At 36.1% G+C, this 20939-nt stretch overlaps 1 protein-coding gene across 1 annotated transcript in view; it reads right to left on the bottom strand.

Annotated features, from left to right (window-relative positions):
* LOC101975961 (cytochrome P450 3A9) overlaps positions 1–20939 on the bottom strand; it is a 32696-nt gene that overhangs the window by 10288 nt on the left and 1469 nt on the right. Inside the window, exons 2-7 of the mRNA XM_005342122.4 lie at positions 20263–20356; positions 19197–19249; positions 17557–17656; positions 15258–15371; positions 14912–15000; positions 13455–13603 (exon numbers count right to left, since the gene is read on the bottom strand). Of these exons, the coding sequence (XP_005342179.2) occupies positions 13455–13603; positions 14912–15000; positions 15258–15371; positions 17557–17656; positions 19197–19249; positions 20263–20356 (599 nt within the window). The remainder of the gene's footprint in view (positions 1–13454; positions 13604–14911; positions 15001–15257; positions 15372–17556; positions 17657–19196; positions 19250–20262; positions 20357–20939) is intronic.

The following is a 20939-nucleotide window of genomic DNA, read 5'->3' as shown; positions in this document are numbered from 1 at the left end:
GAATAGCGTGTCTTTGGATAAAACTAGGGATTTAGTCTGAGGCTTCAATTAATCATGCTCTTCAAGAAAGGGCAATCAGGATGGGACCAACAGAACATGTTTTCCTTGAGCACCACAGGAGGAATCCAGAAGGCATTATTAGAAAGAAAATTGGGAAACTCAAAGTATGAGAAAATTGATCAATATATACCTAAAGAAACACTGGATGAAAGAAGACATATAGTGAAATAGATAAAGTTTTGAAAGGAAAAAAGGAGGCATAATATATCAAACTTATGGAATGGAGTAAAGTCCATCATTGCTCAGAGGTAAATTCTTATCTATTAAATAAAAACAAAGATCACAAATGAATAATCAAACTTTACATAATAAATCATTAAAAAAGAAAAGCAAATTAAACTTAAAGGAAACAGAAGAAAGAAAACATTTAGGACCAAAGTGGAAACTAATCAAATAAAAATAAAATCAATAGAAGAAATTAATAAAAACAAATGCATTTCTTTGAAAAAAAACAACAAAATTTGCAAAATAATAGCTACACTGACCTAGAAATAGAAAGGCTACAGTTAGTAGCATTCAAAATGAAAACTGGGAAAATACTGACATTATAAACATAGAAAGAATTATAAAGATATTGTAACAATCAGATTATCATAACAATTATACAAATTACATAAATGAAATAGACAAATACCTAAAAAGACACAAACAACAGAAACTGACACAAAAAGCAATACAAAATATATATTGACATACATCATGTGATGAGACTAAATTAGAAATTAAGAACTTTTCTACAAAGTGAAGCTCAGGTCCAGATATTCCATGGACAATTCTACCAAACATTAAAAGAATTAATACCAATTTTTTACTTCTTTACAGACATTCATAGAAATACCTAGTATTTTCTAAATATAGAATATAGTGAACACTTGTAAAAGGTCCTAAAATGCCCATGTTAACCTAATCCGAAAACTTAACACAAAGATAACACAGGAGAACTACAAACTGATATATCTTATAGTTATGGATGCAAAAATCCCAACAAAATAATTTGTTGTTCTCTTCTCTCTCTCTCTCTCTCTCTCTCTCTCTCTCTCTCTCTCTCTCTCTTCCCACTTATCTATCTCCCCAAAGTCTCTTTCTCTCTTTTCTGTTGCTACTAGCTAACATCTTTTGATTCCTCTTTTATGCTTCCTAAGATCTAATAATTCTATATCCTCATCTCCTACCTCCTTAACATCTCATCCTCACCTCTCCAAGTTCTCTCTTTGTCCACCATTATAAACTGTAGACCCTTTTGCAACCTACTGTTTACATTGTTGATAATAATTAAACTCACCATTTCTGTCTATTGTGACAAAACAGTAAACATCTCAATAGAAGCTATTTGGTTTAATTAAGCTGGCATATTGTTTGCATTTAAATATGTGAATATTGATCTCCTCCTTAAAGGAGAGGTAATGGATCCTGCAGGGACACTATAAATCTATTGATAAAAAAACTGTAATAGCTTGGATCTACACTGCTAAAGGGAAAGGCACACAAACAATATGAAAAAAAACAAGGAAAGAAAGAGCTCCAAACAAACCAAGATACATTACAAGAACCAATGGCCAGCACAGAAGAAGAGATGTTCAAGAAGGAGTTCAGGATGTATGTAATTAAAATGTTCTGTGAATTAAAGGATTACATAAGAAAGTGAACACAGGTAACAAAAGGTCATTTCAATAAAAGCTACATAGGCAAATACAGGAAGCAAAAGATTACTTCAATAAGGAGATAGAGATTATGCAAAAAAAGGAAAAGAAATTCTTGAAATAAAGGAAAAAATAAACCAAATTAAAATTCAATAGAAATCATCACCAACAGACTAGATCACTTGAAAGATAGAACCTCAGACAATGAAGACAAAATATATAATCTTCAAAGTAAAGTTGACCACAGAGTGAAGAAGTTAAGAAACCATGAGCAGAACATTCTTGAATTATGGGATAACATGAAAAGGCCAATTGTAAGAATTATTGACATACAGGAAGGCATACAGTTCCAAAACTAAGGAATGAACAATTTGTCTAATGAAATAATATCAGTAATTTTTCCAAGCCTGAATAATGAATTGGAAAATCAAATACAAAAGGCTTACAGGACACCAAGTGTACAAAATCACAACAGATCTACACCAAGGCACATAACAATGAAAATGCCTAACATACAGAATAAGGAAAAAAATTTTAAAGCCACAAGAGAAAGGAATCAGATTACATATAGGAGGAAATCAACTAGGATCTCTTCAGATTTCTAATCCCAGACCTTCAAAGCTAGTAGGTCCAGGAACAACATGTACCAAACTCTGAAAAAAAAAATGGATGCCAATCAAGAATCTTATATCAAGCAAAATTAAGCTTTAGATTTCATGATAAGATAAAAACCTTCCATTATAAACAAAAATTAAAAGAATTTACAACTAGAAAGCCTGGACTACAGAACTTCCTTAGCAAAATATTCGATGAAGAAAAAATGAAAAACAACAATGAAAATCAGCAAAGGGAGGAAATACACTAAAGGAAAAGCCAATCAAAGGAGAAAACAAGTCAAGTTAAAAACTATGAACCATGTTTCAATAATAACCCTGAATGTTAATGGCCTAAACTCATCAATCAAAGACATAGACTGGCAGATTGAATTTTTTACAAAACCAACAATATGCTGCCTTCAAGAGACTTATCTCATAGGAAAAGACATCCACAAACTAAAAGTGAAAGGTTGGGAATATATATATACCACTCACGTGGACTTTGTAAACAAGCACAGGTTCTATTCCCATATCAAATAAAGTAGATTTTAAGCCAAAGTTAATCAAAAGGAATAAAGAAGGACATTTCATATTGCTTAAGAAAATCATTCATCAACAAGAAATAAAAATTAAAAATATTTATGTTCCAAACAATAATTATGGAATAACATGAAAAGGCCAAATGTAAAGGCCATCTACATTCATCAAACTCTTCTCAATTTCAAGAGTAAAATGGACCACAACACAATAAAACTGAGTGACTTTAACACACCTCATTCACCACTGGATAGATCTTCCAAACAAAAGCTAAATCCAGAAACAACAGAACTCAATAATACAATCAATAACTTAAACTTAACAGACATATGGAGAATATTTCATCCATAAATGAGTGAATACACTTTCTTCTCGGCAGCACACGAACCCTTCTCTAAAGAAGTTTGTATATTATGCCACAAGGAAACTTGTAGCAAATACAAATAGAAATACTACTCTGCATGCCATCAGATTACAATGGAATGAAATTAGAAATTAATGATAAAATGAAAAATAGAAGCTACTCCAACACCAGGAGACTAAATAATATGCTACTGAATGAGTAAGGGATAGCAGAAAACATCAGAGAGGATATTAAAAATTCTGAGAGGTAAATGAGAACACTAATAAAACAAATTGAAATCTCTGGGACACTATGAAGGCACTACTAAGAGGAAAGTTTATTGCATGGAGTTCATTCCTTAAAAGAAGAAAAAGACAATAAATAAAGGACCAAACATTACATCTCAAAGCCCCCCAAAAAAGAACAATCAACACCAAATGTAGTAGAAGACAAGAAATAATTAAAATCAGAGCTGAAATCAATGAAACTGAAACAAAAGAAACAATTGAAAAAATTGACAAATCAAAAAGTTGGTTCTTTGAAAAAATAAATAAAATTCATAAACCCTTAGCTACACAAATAAAGAGAAAAAACTTAAATTACTAAATCTGTGATAATAAAGGAAATATCATGATGAACACATCTGAAATACAGAAGATAATTAGAAAATATTTTGAAAATTTATACTCCAATTAAATAGAAAATATCAAAGACAATGACAAATTTCCAGAGTCATGATTTACCCAAACTGAATCAAGGTAATATATACAAGTTAAACAGATCAATTTCAAGCAAGGAAATAGAAGATACCATCTAAAGCCTACATACAAAGAAGAACCCTGAACAGACAGATTCTTACAAGACCTTCAAAGAAGACCTAATACCAATACTCCTCAAATTATTCCATGAAAAAGCAAAAGAGGTAACACTTCCAAACTCATTCTATGAAGCCAGTATCACCCTGATTCCTAAACCAGCTAAAGACACATCAACAAAAGAAAATTAGACCAATATCTTTAATGAACATAGACGCAAGTAGTCTCAATTAAATTCTGGCAAATCCGTACTATCAAAAGTGTTACACACATTTAGGAATTCCAACATGGCAGCGGGCGGGAAGAGATCAAGTCTCTGACCTCTTCAGCTGTGCGGGCATAGGGAGTCATAAACAATCTAAATTCTGTTTGCTCAGGATCACTAGGCAATGCTGAGCTGACGTGGATCTGGGGCGAACAGTCTGGACCTCTCAGAACACACACTGAGCCCGGATCAGCTGAATTCAAGCTCCCATTTGCCTGCTTTCCATAGACAAACAGCTGTGACTCAGCACTAATCCATCTGGCTGAAACAACCGGTCAGCCCTTCTGATCCTACGAAGGTAAATGCCAACCGAGCCTTCATAGGTAGTGGTCACAGGTTTGAAACAGGGCTTGGGAGAGACAGTAAGGACCCACCCGTTGCATTGGTCACCCGGCAAAGGGAAACGAACTGTCGCCATTTGCAAGAGATACCACCATGGCAGAGAACTGACATCACCAGACTGCTGCAGAGGAGATAACTTCATTGAAACCTGTGGCTACAGGTGTGTAATTCCCTAGCCTTCCCTCTCCACACATTGGGGAAACCTTAAGGGCCCCTCCCAGCTCTCCCGTAAGGGCCCCTCCCAGCTCTCCCTTGAGCGCGATAGGCAGACCGAGGGAATCAGACGTGGCGTGGGACCCGCAGCCCGGAACTCCCGGCTACCGCTCCCACCAGTGCTGACAACTGAGGTCTCTTGCACAAGCTACCAGGGGCGTGGCTACTGGACAGCAAGTAAAATTTGCTGAGCATTCTCAGCCCTAAGCTCTACAAACTTAGGGTCTGAGGGAATGGCAAACAGGGAGACTGTGCCCAGTCATTCATGAAAACAGGGCTCACAGGAGCAGCAGACCTGGCATGTAGCCAGTATTGTGGTGAGCAGCACCAGTGAGAGGGGCCTGGCTAGAGGAAAAGTGGGGAAGTGACTAGACACAAGAGGAGGCCCTAGGCACTCAGGATTGGAGATTCGCCCAGTCTGGGAGGAGAGATGCTGCACAATGATTGGTTCCCGTGTATTGACAGGAGAAGCTTGGCCTGGTGGGCACAGCACCACCTACTGGAAGAGAAGTTATTCAAGATCTAAGACTGCATTTATTACTTTTTTGTTTGTTTGTTTTTTCTTTTTTTCTTTTTTTTTTGATTTGGGTTTTTTCTTTCATTTTCATTTTCTTTCCTGTTGTTTTTTAAATTTTTTTTAATTTTTTAATTTTTTTCTTCTAATTTTAATTTTTTTATTATTATATATATATATTTTTTTAAAGAGAGAGTGAGAGAGGGGAGAGAGAGAGAGAGAGAATTTTTAATATTTATTTTTTAGTTCTCGGCGGACACAACATCTTTGTTGGTATGTGGTGCTGAGGATCGAACCTGGGCCACATGCATGCCAGGCGAGCGCGCTACCGCTGGAGCCACATCCCCAGCCCCTATTATTATATTTTTTAAAAAGAATTTTTCTTTCCTATTTTTTTTCTTCTTTTGTCTTTTCATTTCTTTTCAGTTTTCTTATTCCCCCTTCCTTGAATTCTACCTGCTTACTCTCATTCTCTTTAGTGACTTCTTCCCTTCCTTCTAATACCTTTCCTCCCAAGCATCAAATAAAGTTATAGGAGTAAACAGTAACTCAGCAGTCAAACAGAACAAGAAGTAACATGAGCAGATTGAAAAAGCAAGAAAGAAAAGGAGTACAAACAATGCAGGACAGCCTAAATATTCAGGAGGACCTAGAGTCATCAGAAAAATGGTCATATAAAGAACTCAAGGAACACCTTAGACAGATGGAATGGAACCTTAAAGAAAATATGAGTCAGCAAATTCAAGCAGCAAAAGAACATATTGAGAATGAATTACATAAACACATAAAAAAAGAAGTTAAGCATCTTTATCACGAGATAGAGATTATAAAAATAATCAAACAATAATTCTAGAAATGAAGGAAACCATAAACCAAATTAAAAACTCAATTGAGAGTATCACTAACAGAGTGGAGCAAGTAGAAGCCAGAACGTCAGATAATGAAGACAAAATATATCATCTTGAAAAGAGTCTAGCCAACTCAGAAAGGCTGGTTAAAAATCACCAGAGAAACATCCAAGAGTTATGGGATAACCTAAAAAAATCAAATTTATGAGTCATCAGGATAGAAGAAGGTACAGAGATTCAAACCAAGGGAATGAGTAACCTGCTGAATAAAATAATTACAGAAAACTTTCCAGAAATAAAAAAGGAAACAGATATACAAATTGAAGATGCATACAGGACACCAAGCACACAAAATCAGAGTAGACCAATGCCAAGACACATTGTTATGAAGAGATCCAATATACAGAACAAAGAGAAAATATTAAAAACTACAAGAGAAAGAAGGCAGATTACATTCAGGGGTAAACCAATAAGGTTAGCAACAGATTTTTTATCACAGACGCTGAAAGCAAGAAGGTCCTGGAACAATGTATTTCAAACACTGAAAGACAATGGATGCCAACCAAGAATTCTGTATCCAGCAAAATTAAGCTTCAGGTATGACAACAAAATAAAAATCTTTCATGATAAACAAAAGTTAAAAGAATTTGCAGCCAGAAAACCAGCATTGCAAAGCATCTTGAGCTAAACACTACACGAGGAAGAAATGAAAAACAATAACCAAAACCATCAGTGGGAAGTGCCTCGGTAAAGACAGGGGTGAGGGGAAAGTTAACCATGAAGAAACAAACTAAATTTTTTTTAAAAAAAGATAAATAATCAAACATGGCTGGAATTACAAACCATATATCAATAGTAACTCTAAATGTTAATGGCTTAAACTCTCCAATAAAGCAACATAGGCTGGTATCATGGATGAAAAAAAACAAATCCAACAATATGCTGCCTCCAGGAGACACATCTGATTGGAAAAGACATTCACAGGCTGAAGGTAAAAGGATGGGACAAAAATATACCACGCACACGGTCCTCGTAAGCAAGCAGGGGTGGCCATCCTCATATCGAATAAAATCGACTTCAAGACTAAGTTAATCAAAGGGGATAAGGAAGGACATTGTATACTGTTAAAAAGAATGATTCATCAACAAGACATAACAATTATCAATATTTATGCACAAAATAATGGTGCTGCGACATTCATAAAACAAATTCTACACAAGTTCAAGAATCAAATAGACCACAACACAATAATTATGGGTGACTTCAACACACCTCTCTCACCATTGGACAGATCCTCCAAACAAAAGTTGAATAAAGAAACTATAGAACTCAATACCACAATCAATAACCTAGACTTAACTGACATATATAGAATGTATCAACCATCATCAAGTGGATAGACTTTTTTCTCAGCAGCACATGGATCCTTCTCAAAAATAGACCATATATTATGCCATAGGGCAACCCTCAGTAAATATAAAGGGGTGGAGATAATACCATGCATTTTATCTGATCATAATGGAATGAAACTGGAAATCAATGATAAAAGAAGGAAGGAAAAATCCTACATTACATGGAAAATGAACAATATGTTACTGAATGAAAAATGGGTTACAGAAGACATAAAGGAGGAAATCAAAAAATTCTTAGAGATAAATAAAAATACAGACACAACATATTGTAATCGATGGGACACAATGAAAGCAGTTTTAAGAGGAAAATTCATCACCTAGAGGTCATTCCTCAAAAAAAGAAAAAACAAACAAATAAATGAGCTCACACTTCATCTCAAAGCCCTAGAAAAGGAAGAGCAAAACAACAGCAAATGTAACAAAAGGCAAGAAACAATTAAAATCAGAGTGGAAATCAATGAAATTGAAATAAAAGAAACTATTGAAGAAATTAACAAAACTGAAAGTTGGTTATTCAAAAAAATAAATAAGATTGACAGACCTTTAGACATGCTAATGAAGAGAAGAAGAGAGAGAACTCAAATTACTAACATACGGGATGAAAAAGGCAATATCAAAACAGATGCTACAGAAATGCAGAAGACAATTAGAAATTATTTTGAAAACCAATATTGCAATAAAATAGAAGATAGTTAAGACATCGATAAATTTCTTAAGACATATGATTTGCCCAGACTAAGTCAGGAGAATACACACAATTTGAACAGACCAATATCAATGAATGAAATTGAAGAAGCAATCAAAAGACTACCAACTAAGAAAAGCCCAGGACCAGATGGGTATACAGTGGAGTTTTACAAAACCTTTAAAGAAGAATTAATACCAATACTTTTCAAGTTATTTCAGGAAATAGAAAAAGAGGAAGCTCTTCCAAATTCATTCTATGAGGCCAACATCACCCTGATTCCGAAACCAGACAAAGACACCTCAAAGAAAGAAAACTACAGACCAATATCTCTAATGAATCTAGATGCAAAAATCCTCAATAAAATTCAGGCAAATTGAATACAAAAACACATCAAAAAAATTGTGCACCATGATCAAGTAGGATTCATCCCTGGGATGCAAGGATGTTTCAATATACGGAAATCAATAAATGTTATTCACCACATCAATAGACTTAAAGATAAGAACCATATGATCATCTTGATAGACACAGAAAAAGCATTCAACAAAGTACAGCATCCCTTTATGTTCAAAACATTAGAAAAACTAGGGATAATAGGAACTTATTTTGACATTGTAAAAGATATCTATGCTAAGCCTCAGGCTAGCATCATTCTGAATGGAGAAAAGTTGAAGGTATTCCCTCTAAAATCTGGAACAAGACAGGGATGCCCTCTCTCACCACTTCTATTTAATTTAGTCCTTGAAATACTGGCCAGAGCAATTAGACAGACAAAAGAAATTAAAGGCATAAAAATAGGAAAAGGAGAACTTAAATTATCACTATTTTCAGATGACATGATTCTATACCTAGAAGACCCAAAAGGGTCTACAAAGAAACTACTAGAACTAAAAAATGAATTCAGCAAAGTGGCAGGATATAAAATCAACACGCATAAATAAAAGCATTTCTGTATATCAGCAACAAAACTTCTGAAATGGAAATGAGGAAAAACATTCCATTCACAGTATCTTCAAAAAATAAAATAAAATACTTGGAAATCAACCTAACAAAAGAGGCAAAAGATTTATACAATGAAAACTACAGAACCCTAAAGAGAGCAATAGAAGATCTTAGAAGATGGAAAAATATACCCTGTACATGGACAGGCAGAACTAACATTATCAAAATGGCGATATTACCAAAAGTTCTCTATAGATTTAATGCAATGCCAATCAAAATCCCAACGGCATTTCTTGTAGAAATAGATAAAGCAATCATGAAATTCATATGGAAAAATAAAAGACCCAGAATAACAAAATCAATTCTAAGCAGGAAGTGTGAATCAGGCGGTATAGCGATACCAGATTTCAAACTATATTACAGAGCAATAGTGACAAAAACAGCATGGTACTAGTACCAAAACAGGTAGGTGGACCAATAGTATAGAATAGAGAACACAGATACTAACCCACAAAGTTACAACTATCTTATATTTGATAAAGGGGCTAAAAGCATGCAATGGAGGAAGGATAGCATCTTCAACAAATGGTGCTGGGAAAACTGGAAATCCATATGCAAAAAAATAAAACTGAATCCCTTCCTCTCGCCATGCACAAAAGTTAACTCAAAATGGATCAAGGAGCTTGATATCAAATCAGAGACTCTGCATCTGATAGAAGAAAAAGTTGGCTCCAATCTACATATTGTGGGGTCGGGCTCCAAATTCCTTAATAGAACACCCATAGCACAAGAGTTAATAACAAGAATCAACAAATGGGACTTACTTAAACTAAAAAGTTTTTTCTCAGCAAGAGAAACAATAAGAGAGGTAAATAGGGAGCCTACATCCTGGGAACAAATTTTTACTCCTCACACTTCAGATAGAGCCCTAATATCCAGAGTATACAAAGAACTCAAAAAATTAGACAATAAGATAACAAATAACCCAATCAACAAATGGGCCAAGGACCTGAACAGACACTTCTCAGAGGAGAATATACAATCAATCAACAAGTACATGAAAAAATGCTCACCATCTCTAGCAGTCAGAGAAATGCAAATCAAAACCACCCTAAGATACTATCTCACTCTAGTAAGATTGGCAGCCACTATGAAGTCAAAAAACAACAAGTGCTGGCGAGGATGTGGAGAAAAGGGTACTCTTGTACATTGCTGGTGGGACTGCAAATTGGTGTGGCCAATATATAAAGCAGAATGGAGATTCCTGGGAAACCTGGGAATGGAACCACCATTTGACCCAGCTATTGCCCTTCTTGCCCAGCTATTCCCTGAAGACCTTAAAGGAGCATGCTACAAGGATACTGCCACATCGATTTTCATAGCAGCACAGTTCACAATAGCTAGACTGTGGAACCAACCCTGATGCCCTTCAATTGATGAATGGATAAAAAAAAATGTGGCATTTATACACCATGGAATATTACGCAGCACTAAAAAATGAAAAAATCATAGAATTTGCAGGGAAATGGATGGCACTTGAGCAGATTATGCTTAATGAAGCTAGCCAATCCGTAAAAAAGAAATACCAAATGTCTTCTTTGATATAATGAGAGCAACTGTGAACAGAGCAGGGAGGAAGAGCAGGAAGAAAAGATTAACATTAAACAGAGACATGAGATGGGAGGGAAAGGGAGAGAAAAGGAAAATTGTATGGAAATGAAAGGAGACCCTCATTGCTATACAAAATTACATATAAGAGGTTGTGAGGGGAATGGGAAAATAAACAAGGAGAGAAATGAATTACAGTAGATGGGGTAGAGAGAGAAGATGTGAGGGAAGGGGAGGGGGGATAATAGGGGATAGGAAAGGTAGCAGAATACAACAAATACTAATAGGGCATTATGTAAAATTATGAATGTGTAACGACGTGATTCTGCAATCTGCATTTGGGGTAAAAATTGGGAGTTCATAACCCACTTGAATCTAATGTATGAAATATGATATGTCAAGAGCTTTGTAATGTTGTGAACAACCAATAAAAATATAAAATAAAATAAAGTGTTACACACATTTAATGCAATCCCTATTAAAATCCCAATGATGTTCTTCATACAAATAGAAAAGGCAATCATAAAATGTATTTGAAAAAAATAAGAGACCCAGAATAGCTAGCAATCCTTAGCAAGAAAGAAAGCAGGAAGCATTATCACTATACCAGACCTTAAACTATATTACAGAACTATAATAACAATAACAAAATGATATCTGCACCAAAATAGACTTGTAGAATAATGGTATAGAATAGAGGACACAGAGACAAACCCACATGAATTTGGTTATATCATACTAGACAAAGGTGCCAAAAACATACACTGGAGAAAAGAGCCTATTCAACAAATGGTGCTGGCAAAACTGGAAATCTATATTGGCACCAAAACAGGCTCATAGGCCAATGGTACAGAACAAAAGATACAGAGACAAACCTACTTGAATACAGTTATCTCATACTAGACAAAGGTGCCAAAAACATTCACTGGGAAAAAAAAAGCTTCTTCAAAAATGATACAGGGAAAACTATAAATCCATATGTAGCAAAATGAAATTAAGTCTCTATCTTTCACAGTGCAAAAAACTTAACTCATGGTGAATCAAGGACCTAGGAATTAGGCCAGGGCCCCTGCACCTAATAGAAGAAAAAATAGGGTCAAACTTTCATTATGTCAGATTAGACTCTGACTTGCTTAACAAGACTCCTAAAGTGCAAGAAATAAAATCAGGAAACAATAAATGAGATGGATTAAAACTGAAGAATTTCTTATCAACAAAAGCAACAATCAGTAAAGTGAAGAGAGAGCCTAATGAATGGGAGCAAATTTTTACAACATGCATATCATTAGAGCACTAGTCTCAGGATACATAAAGAACTCAAAAAACATAACACCAAAACACACACACACACACACACACACACACAACAAATAACCCTATCAATAAATGGGCTAAGGAATTGAATAGACATTTCTCAGAAGAAGATATACAACTGTTCAACAAATATATGAAAAAATGTTCAACATCTCTAGTAATTAGAGAAATGCAAATCAAAACTATTCTAAGATTTCATCTCACTCCAGTCAGAATGGCAGTTATGAAGAAAACAAGCAAAAATATATGTTGGTGAGAATTTGGGGGGAATGACACTTATATTGCTGTTGGGACTGCAAATTGGTACAACCACTTTGGAAAGTAGTATGGAGATTCCTCAGAGAAGTTGGAATGGAACCATCATTTGACCCAGCTATCCAACTTCTTGGTTTATACCCAAAGGAGTTAAAATCAGCATACTATAGTGACGCAGCCACATTAATGTTTATAGCAGCTTAATTCACAATAACTAAACCATAGAACCAACCTAGATGCTCATGAACAGATAAATGGATAAAGAAAATGTGGTTCCTATACACAATGGAATATTATTCAGCATTAAAAGGGAATAAAATCATGGAATTTTCAGATAAATGGATGGAGTTGGAGAATATCATGCTAAGTAAGCCAATCCCAAAACACAAAAAGACAAATGTTTTCTCTCATAAGTGGGTACTGATCTATAATAGGTGGGAGAGTCATCAGAGGAATGAAGGAATTTTGGATAGGGCAAGGGAAACAAAGGGGGATGGGTGTAGGAGTGATGGTGGAATGATAGGGACATCATTACCCTAGGAACATGTATGATATCACAAATGATGTGAATCTACTTCCTGTACAAGTACAGAAATGAAAATTTGTGCTCCATTTGTGTATTATGTAGTGAAATGTATTCTTCTGTCATGTATAATTCATTAGAACAAATAAATAAACAATTTCTTTTAAAAAAGAAATGAAGTACTCACACATGCTTCAGAATGGAAGAATTTGAAAACACAATGATAAATGAAAGAAGTCTGACATGCAAAGCCACATATTGTAGGATTCATTAATAGAAAATTCACACTATCAGCAAATCTATAGAGTCAGAAAATAGGTCCATGGTTGCTTAGGCTTGGGGAATAGAGAGTTGATAATGAAATAGTAGCCTGCTCTGAGTTGACAAATGGTCAATACTGATGGCTGAGTATATCTTTGTACTGAAAACCATTGAATTGTATAAATTAAGTGGGGAAATTAAAAGGTATGTTAATTGTGTATCAATGATGATCTTATTTAAATAGAGAGAGGGAACGAATAACATGGTAGTCCACATACTTATTGAGAGGAGCAAAGGGTCAAAGAGATTAATTTTTAAGAGCTTCTTGACTTTCTCCACAAAGGGATCTTGTGGGTTGTTGAGGGAATCAATGTTCACTCCAAATGAAGTCGCAGTGATCACATCCATGCTGTAGGCTCCAAAAATGCTGAATAGAGAAAGACATGGAAAGTTAAAATCAGTGCCTCTTCCCAATCCTTCCACTACACATGCAGCAAGAAGTAGGAGTAAGTTCACATACCCAGGCAAGACAAGCAATGAGCCACACACTCACAGTTATCTGCTGAACTATCAGATGAGTCTATGATCCCTTAACACTATGAGGCCTTTATGAATTGCAAATGAGATACTGTCCTTGTGCAAGGAGTGATGGGGATAGTGAGGTGAGTTAGACTCACCTCTGAACTCAAGGAGCTCACCCACACAGGGATAAGATCCATAATCAGACACACTAACACAAGTAGAATGAGGATGGTTGTGTGTAGAGAATCAGATATGACTGCAAGCTTGAAAACATAATGCTTACTGTCCTTGATGGGCCTTGCTGCAAATGAGATGTCCTGTCAAGGTATAGATAAGGTGATGGCAAGCATACTTGCACACAAAATGTTTGTTGTCTTTGATGGGGTCTGCCTGCAAACAGGAGGTTCCGTCAGGTTTAGATAAGGTAACAGTGGACATGCTTGAAAACGAGATGTTTTCTGTCCTTGGTAGGACTTGCTCGCAAACGGGATGTTCTGCCAAGTGGGCTAGGAGGGCGCTGAGAAAATTTTTATCTGTTCTTAACAAAGAGAAGAGCTCAGTATGCTCTGGGCCAAGAGTAGATTAAGCCATGAGAAGCGGATCACTTCTGATTAGAAAGTAAGACTTCTGTATACTATGTTTAACTAGCCTAAGACCTGATTTATTGCTGTTGGAAGGCTGTTCTTTGTATTGCAAATGAGGAACTGTTCTTGTGCAAGGAGTGATGGGGATAGTGTTCACAATACTATAAAAAGACTGCTGTATACAAAAAAGTAGCTTTTTTCTGCTGCTTCTTCGGCTTCTGCTTCTTCTTTCTTGTTCATGCTGACCTACGAGTGAGTTATTTGCGGCATTTGGCATAGTTGGCAGGAGTTGTGTAAAAAACTGAGTTTAAGCAGGGCAAATAACTGAGTCTTTCTAAAGGACTCACAAAAGTTGACCTTGACCTTAACAGTATTTTGTCTTCAAGTATATCCAAAGTCATAAATAGCAGCCAAAAAACCTTGGCAGATATGGGAGAGATCCTTTCTCCCCCAACTGCCCTGTCTCCTCCTGGGAGCAGCACCTTCTTGGATAGATAGTTGGAGTTGTGACTCCAAACTTGTTTTTGTCTGCTCATTGTACTAGCTCAATATTTGGAATTCAGTTATGTGGCAGGCATGTGGAGGGGCTCCTGGTGGAGCTTGGAATGCCAGACCTGCCTGATACTTACTCTTTCAAGTTGATAAACTTGCCCTTCTCTGATTCCAATCTCATGTTTTTCACCAACATATCTCCATACTGGTTAATGATGGGGAACATCTATGCACAAAACACAAGATTGTCCATGGTTAAGTGAGGAGACTCAGTCCCCAAAGCTATGGCTTTCCTGGGATGAAGAAATATGTGACATTTATAATGAATCTTACTATATCTCTTCTAAAACATAAAGACAAAAGAACATTTTTAGGAAGTTCAAATTCAGAGGACTATCCCTTGTAAAGGGACTACTATCTATCTCACTTTCTACCCATGCCCAGATTTATTCTTTCAAATGAAAAGCCCTCCTATTTTATTACCTCCTTGAGTTTTCCACTGGTGAAGGTTGGAGACAGCAGTGTTCTTATTCTCTTCCACTCTTCATCCTCAGACAAGGAGATGGCTTTTTTCAAAAATCCCACTGGACCAAAATTCTAGAGTCCAAAGGAAAAGAGATTTTGTCCTACATAAATTTGGAGGTCTCCACAGTTGCAAAAGTTTGTTAAACAAACATCATTTATTTAAAAAAATGTTTAGTGACTGCCTACTAGGTAGCTAGCACTATGTCAGACATTCAATAGTATTTATTCCAAGTTCCTAACTTCCTGAGAGTTAGGAAGACACCCAGGTACCTCACACCATTTTTGGACTTTATATTCCAACCTTTGTTTAGATGCAAAATTTCCCTTGGTAGGAAGCTTTTTCCAGGGAAGTAGACAGGAAGAAGACCTAAGAAGATTTAGTACAACCTCCAGGGCTCTGCAGAGCAGAAATGGGTTGGTGACAGATTCCAGGTGTTCTTGGTCAACTATATGTTAACCAAGACCACTTCTGTCTTTACAAGCATTTACAGCATAACCATCTTGATAAAATGGTGCTTAGATATGATAATTTTTAAAATAATAATGTTTGAAACTTAAAGGATTTGGAACATAAGTGTAATAAAGAAAAAAACAAGTTATTAATGGAAGTTCTTCCAATATTCTATACAAGGGCAAAGGGGGAAAGAAAGATAATTCTATTTTTTCAGCTGGGTGCTAGCTCACCAAAGTAAAACCCTTGAAGTTTAGTTTCATCATCTAAAATATATTTTTGAATTAAAATGTATGCTTTCATCCAGGCACACTGGTGCATGCCTATAATCCCAGTAGCTCAGGAGTCTGAGACAGGATGATCACAAGTTCAAAGCCAGCCTCAGCAACGGTGAGGTGCTAAGCAATTCAGTGAGACCCTCTCTTGAAATAAAGTACAACATAGGACCAGGGATATGGCTCAGTGTTTAGTGCTTTTGAGATCAATCTTCAGTCCCTCCCCACCCAAAAATGAATATATGATTCCAGCACTCATTCACTGTAAAAATTTAGGATATTATGAAGAGAGGGAAGCTTCTTCAACTTGACAAAGTGATTCTGCAAAAAATCCATTTTCTACTAACAATATACTTACTGGTGGCAAACTGAATGCTTTCTCCCAAGCATCAGGAATAATTCTACAATGTCTGCTCAGTCACATACAGAAAAACAAGTAAAAACTTCATCTGAGTATAGATTAGTGATTTGGACATGTTGGGAAGTAAATAGAGGCTGGATTTGGACAGTGTGGAATATTAATCAAAGTTTTTAAAATATTTTTGTGATGATGGGGAGTGAACCCCAGACTGTGTGCCTGTGAGGCAAGCACTCTACCAACTGACATAAACCCAGCCCCCAAATAATTTAAAAAGTGAAGATAAAGATTGTATGGGAATACACACACATACACACACACACACACACACACACACACACACACAGCAGCAGCAGCAGCAGCCTCATCTAAAATTGGGGTAAACTTTGGAAGATTAAAGTCTATATCCTTCAAAAGAAATGTTCACTCTCCTGGCTCTTATTCAACTTCACACTGGAACTCCCAGCTGATGTCAGAGGAAAAGAAAAACAAATAAATAAAAGGCATACAGATAGGATTTTCCCTATTTGTAGGTGCAAACATTGACCAATGTGGTCAACACACAAGAAACCAGGCACATTTATAAGGTTAATGAAGAATTGGTGAAAACACATTAAAAACACAATCTAAATCTGCACAAATGAAGGCATATGACACATTTGCAGAGTTGCACACTCATTCATATAGGCACACAAAATAGGAAAAATGAATATAAAAAGCCTATATTGTATCAATTTCCTGTTACTATAGAAATAGGAACTTAATAAATTTATAGTCATGTAAGAAATTATCATTGGGTAAAACAGAATAAATTATACATGCAACTGCCTGGTAATTTTTGGCAAGGAATGCCCTCTGAATTTATAAATATCTCATGATAAAAATTGAGTTAATAAATAAATGTTACTTTGGATTAGACAAAGGGGAACAAAGGGAAGGATGAGAAGATGGGAATAAGAAAGATTGTAGAATGAATCAGACATAACTTTCCTATGTTCATATATGAATACACAACCAGAGAAACTCAACATTATGTAAAAACACAGGCTTGGGAAGTTGTATGTCATATATATATATATTATGTCAAAATACATTCTAGTGTCATGTATAACTGAAAATAATAAATAAAAAACTTAAAAATAACTAAATAAATGTTGAAAAGTAAATGCTTACCCGTCGGTTAGTGAAGGCAGAATAACATTCTTTGATGAGCACTGTTTTGATAATGCTTGGCTCCGTAATAAGCAAAACAGGCTGTCGACCATCATATAGGCTGTGTTAGAAAAATAGAGCTGATTAATTCTAACAGGCCAGATTCTGCAGCAGGAATCCAGACTTTGATCCTGATGTTACATATTCTACCTGCCTAGTCCTATATTACATAGCAATATGAAGTTCTGGTTGGGGATTCTGACCACAGAAACCACTGCAGTCTTCGTAGCATAAGGGGTAAAGTAGGTAGGAAGAGAAAGTTAGAGACAAAATACACCTCCTAAGAGGTAATAATTAGAAATAGCCTTGGAACACTTGTTAAATCTAGATGATGAATATAATAGTATTGCCTACACTACTTTCCATAACTTATTTATTTATTATTTATTGTAATTCTAAGTGGACAGAATGCCTTTATTTGTTTATTTTTATATGGTGCTAAGGATCAAACCCAGTGCCTCATACGTGTTAGGCAAGTGATCTGCCACTGAATTACAGCCTTAGCCCAGAGTCTCCATAACTTTTCACATCTCAAAATATTGGATTATTCAAAAGGCTATTAGGTTAATGAAAAAAATTGAAGGCAGATAATTGACTAACTGCTCACAATTACTAAATTTTGCAAGTGGTAGCTGGAGTGGGGCCTTCGGCGATCCAGTGGGGCAGGTTATGTCACTGGATCACATGGCATCTATGGACCATGTCAACTGAGCAGAACACTGTGTTCAGCCCTGTGCTTTCTGTGGATTGTTGAGAGAAGATGGAGAAGAAGAATCAATGTATTCTACCACTCTTTTTAGTGTATAGCAAAATGATTACACCTCTTCTATGGCTCTCACCAAACCCCCACCAGCTCTGAAAGGGAATAGTTGCTACAATAGCTGATGCCACCCTCCAATATAAACCCCATCAATCCACCAGGGAACTCAGTGGTGTAACTACATTCTACATTTGGTCTTAACATCAAATGGATGAAGGAGAGAAAGAAATGCTTGGGTCTACTTCATTGAAAAGTCAACACTTAAAACTTAAAAATGGCATATAAGCAACAATAATTATGACAATAAAAAGAAGAAAAAGGTAAAGTAAATGAAGAAAGCTGAGCAGAAATGACTTCCCATCTGTTTTTCAGTACCTCCTAGCCTTTTGTTCAAAATCATACATTTAATTTGAAATTTAAATAAGGGAATTTTGCTTTTAAACTAAAAGGAAGTCAATAGAGGAAAAAGATGATGCCATAGACTTATAAACCCATGATTTAAAAAAAAGGTTCTCAAATAATACATATTATTCAATTAAAGGAGTCAAAAACAAACAAAAATGAGGAAGACTGGAATAACCAGACATTGGACATAAAGTAAGGCTAGGAGAATCTGGGGTCATCAAAAGCAGGAAAAAAGCCAAAACATGCAACATGCTCAACCTAAGTCAGACTGTGGAGCCAAATTCTGGTGGCATGCAGCACCCTTGGCAGGACAAGCCTCCAAGGACTTTGCAGCACAGAGGGCTGCATCCAAAAAGCTCTGGGCTGAGATTGTCCTCACACATTGGGGTACCAAATCATAACAAGTCTACTAAAGAGAAATTTCCAGAATACTCACCCCCATGTTTTTCCATACTTTTTATAACATTCTGCATCAAAATTAAAAAAACCCTAGGAAGAAGAACAAAATGAAATTCCATTATTGTTGTAAATGTACTGACATAACATCAAATGTCTCAAGTCCCATTAAATCAGGTTTTATGTTCCAACAAGTGGTTAGAGAGAAGCTCTCACTCAGAGGCTTCTGAGGAGAAAAGAGAAAATATATGATATTTGAAATGGAATAGTAAAATCACTTAAATTTTCTCTAAGTATTCTACATACTCAACTAATTACCCTTGCCTATGATTACAACATCCTTCTCTTCTGAAGTATTTCTTCTTCTACTTATGTTGTCTCAGAAATACTGAGACCTGAATTATTAGCTCCATGGACACACGAGAAAACCCAGGGTGAAGAAAAGTGAGTGTTTCCCAGGACCATCATTTATCTCCTCATCCAGTATCATTTTAATTTATCTCATGTTTTCTCTAGAATTTTAGTAACATTAGGAAGTTAAAGATACCAGCAACCTTTTCTAGCCTAGGAGATCATATTATTGAGGAAGTAAGTGAGATAGTAAACAAATAAAAAGTGGACTTGGCTTCCTGTGTGTAGCTCAGGAAAAGGGGAGATGCTACCTCTCTGCACATAGGACACAAATAGGTAAACACTGGCTCTGAGTTTTCATCATAGAAACTAAGCAATTAATCTTCCTCATGCTAAGTTTCATTTGTAATATTTTAACTGTGCAAATAAAGCATCCCAGTGTGTCTTCCTAGAACGTGCACTGAAAAAAAAAAGAAAACTTGGTGAGAAGTCTCACAGTCTGAACATAAAGTCCACAGCTTAGAGTGTGGATGTGCCAGAGTCCTGAGCTCATCAACATAAGTAAACCTGACATTATGAGGAGTTGTAAACAGACCCCCAGAGTAAACCTGACTGTGCTTTGAATGGGGCCCTCACACAATTTCTAAAGCTTAGAAATCTTGAAACTTCTCTCATGGAGCTGAATTTCTACTGATATAACTAAGCAGATGTTTGCAACCATAAGAGGCAAAACAGGGAGCTCAAATGACACTCACCTGGCGATAATTAAGAAGAGTTCCCAAAAAGGGCAAAGGTTTTGGCCCTGGAATTCCCAGCTTCTTAAAATATCCATGTGAATAGGTCCCATATCTACAAAGTGGAAGAGAAATCCAGGTCAAGGGATTGGGACTGGGGTATATAGTGGCTCACGAGTCACTGATTCAAGTATGGAAACAGTGAAGCCAGGCAGATAACATGTAGGCCATAAATAACAACAAAAAACTCCAATGGCCCTAGTTACATCTGTTCATCATCTCCACTCTCAGGGAATCCTGAGAGATGCCCAAAATCATAATAATTACCTCAAAGCAGCTAATTCCATCATTAGGCTCCCAATGCTACAGTGAATATCTGATATAAGTTCCCCAAACATGATCTTCAAAATTGCTGAGCAATTCAGCCTAGATTTCTTCCAGGTCACCTCATTCACTGGTGTCAGTTTAGGAAGCTGAATTGATACCATCATGTTGGCCTCTCTAGTGGCTTTCAGTGGGGGCTGTCCCCACTCTGGGCCTTCTTCCCTGAGCAGAGAGGAATAATCTCCCACTTTTTCATAACTCCTATCTGGATGCCTTTTATTGAATCATTGATCCACATTCTCCCTTACTCATCTGCTGTAAAGGATTAAGAACATTGGCATACATGAAACTGTTGAATAAGAATAACCTGCGGG

The sequence above is a fragment of the Ictidomys tridecemlineatus genome, chromosome 10 (assembly GCF_052094955.1).
Source record: "Ictidomys tridecemlineatus isolate mIctTri1 chromosome 10, mIctTri1.hap1, whole genome shotgun sequence".
Lineage (NCBI taxonomy): Eukaryota > Metazoa > Chordata > Mammalia > Rodentia > Sciuridae > Ictidomys > Ictidomys tridecemlineatus.
This window is presented reverse-complemented; position numbering and strand designations above follow the sequence as displayed.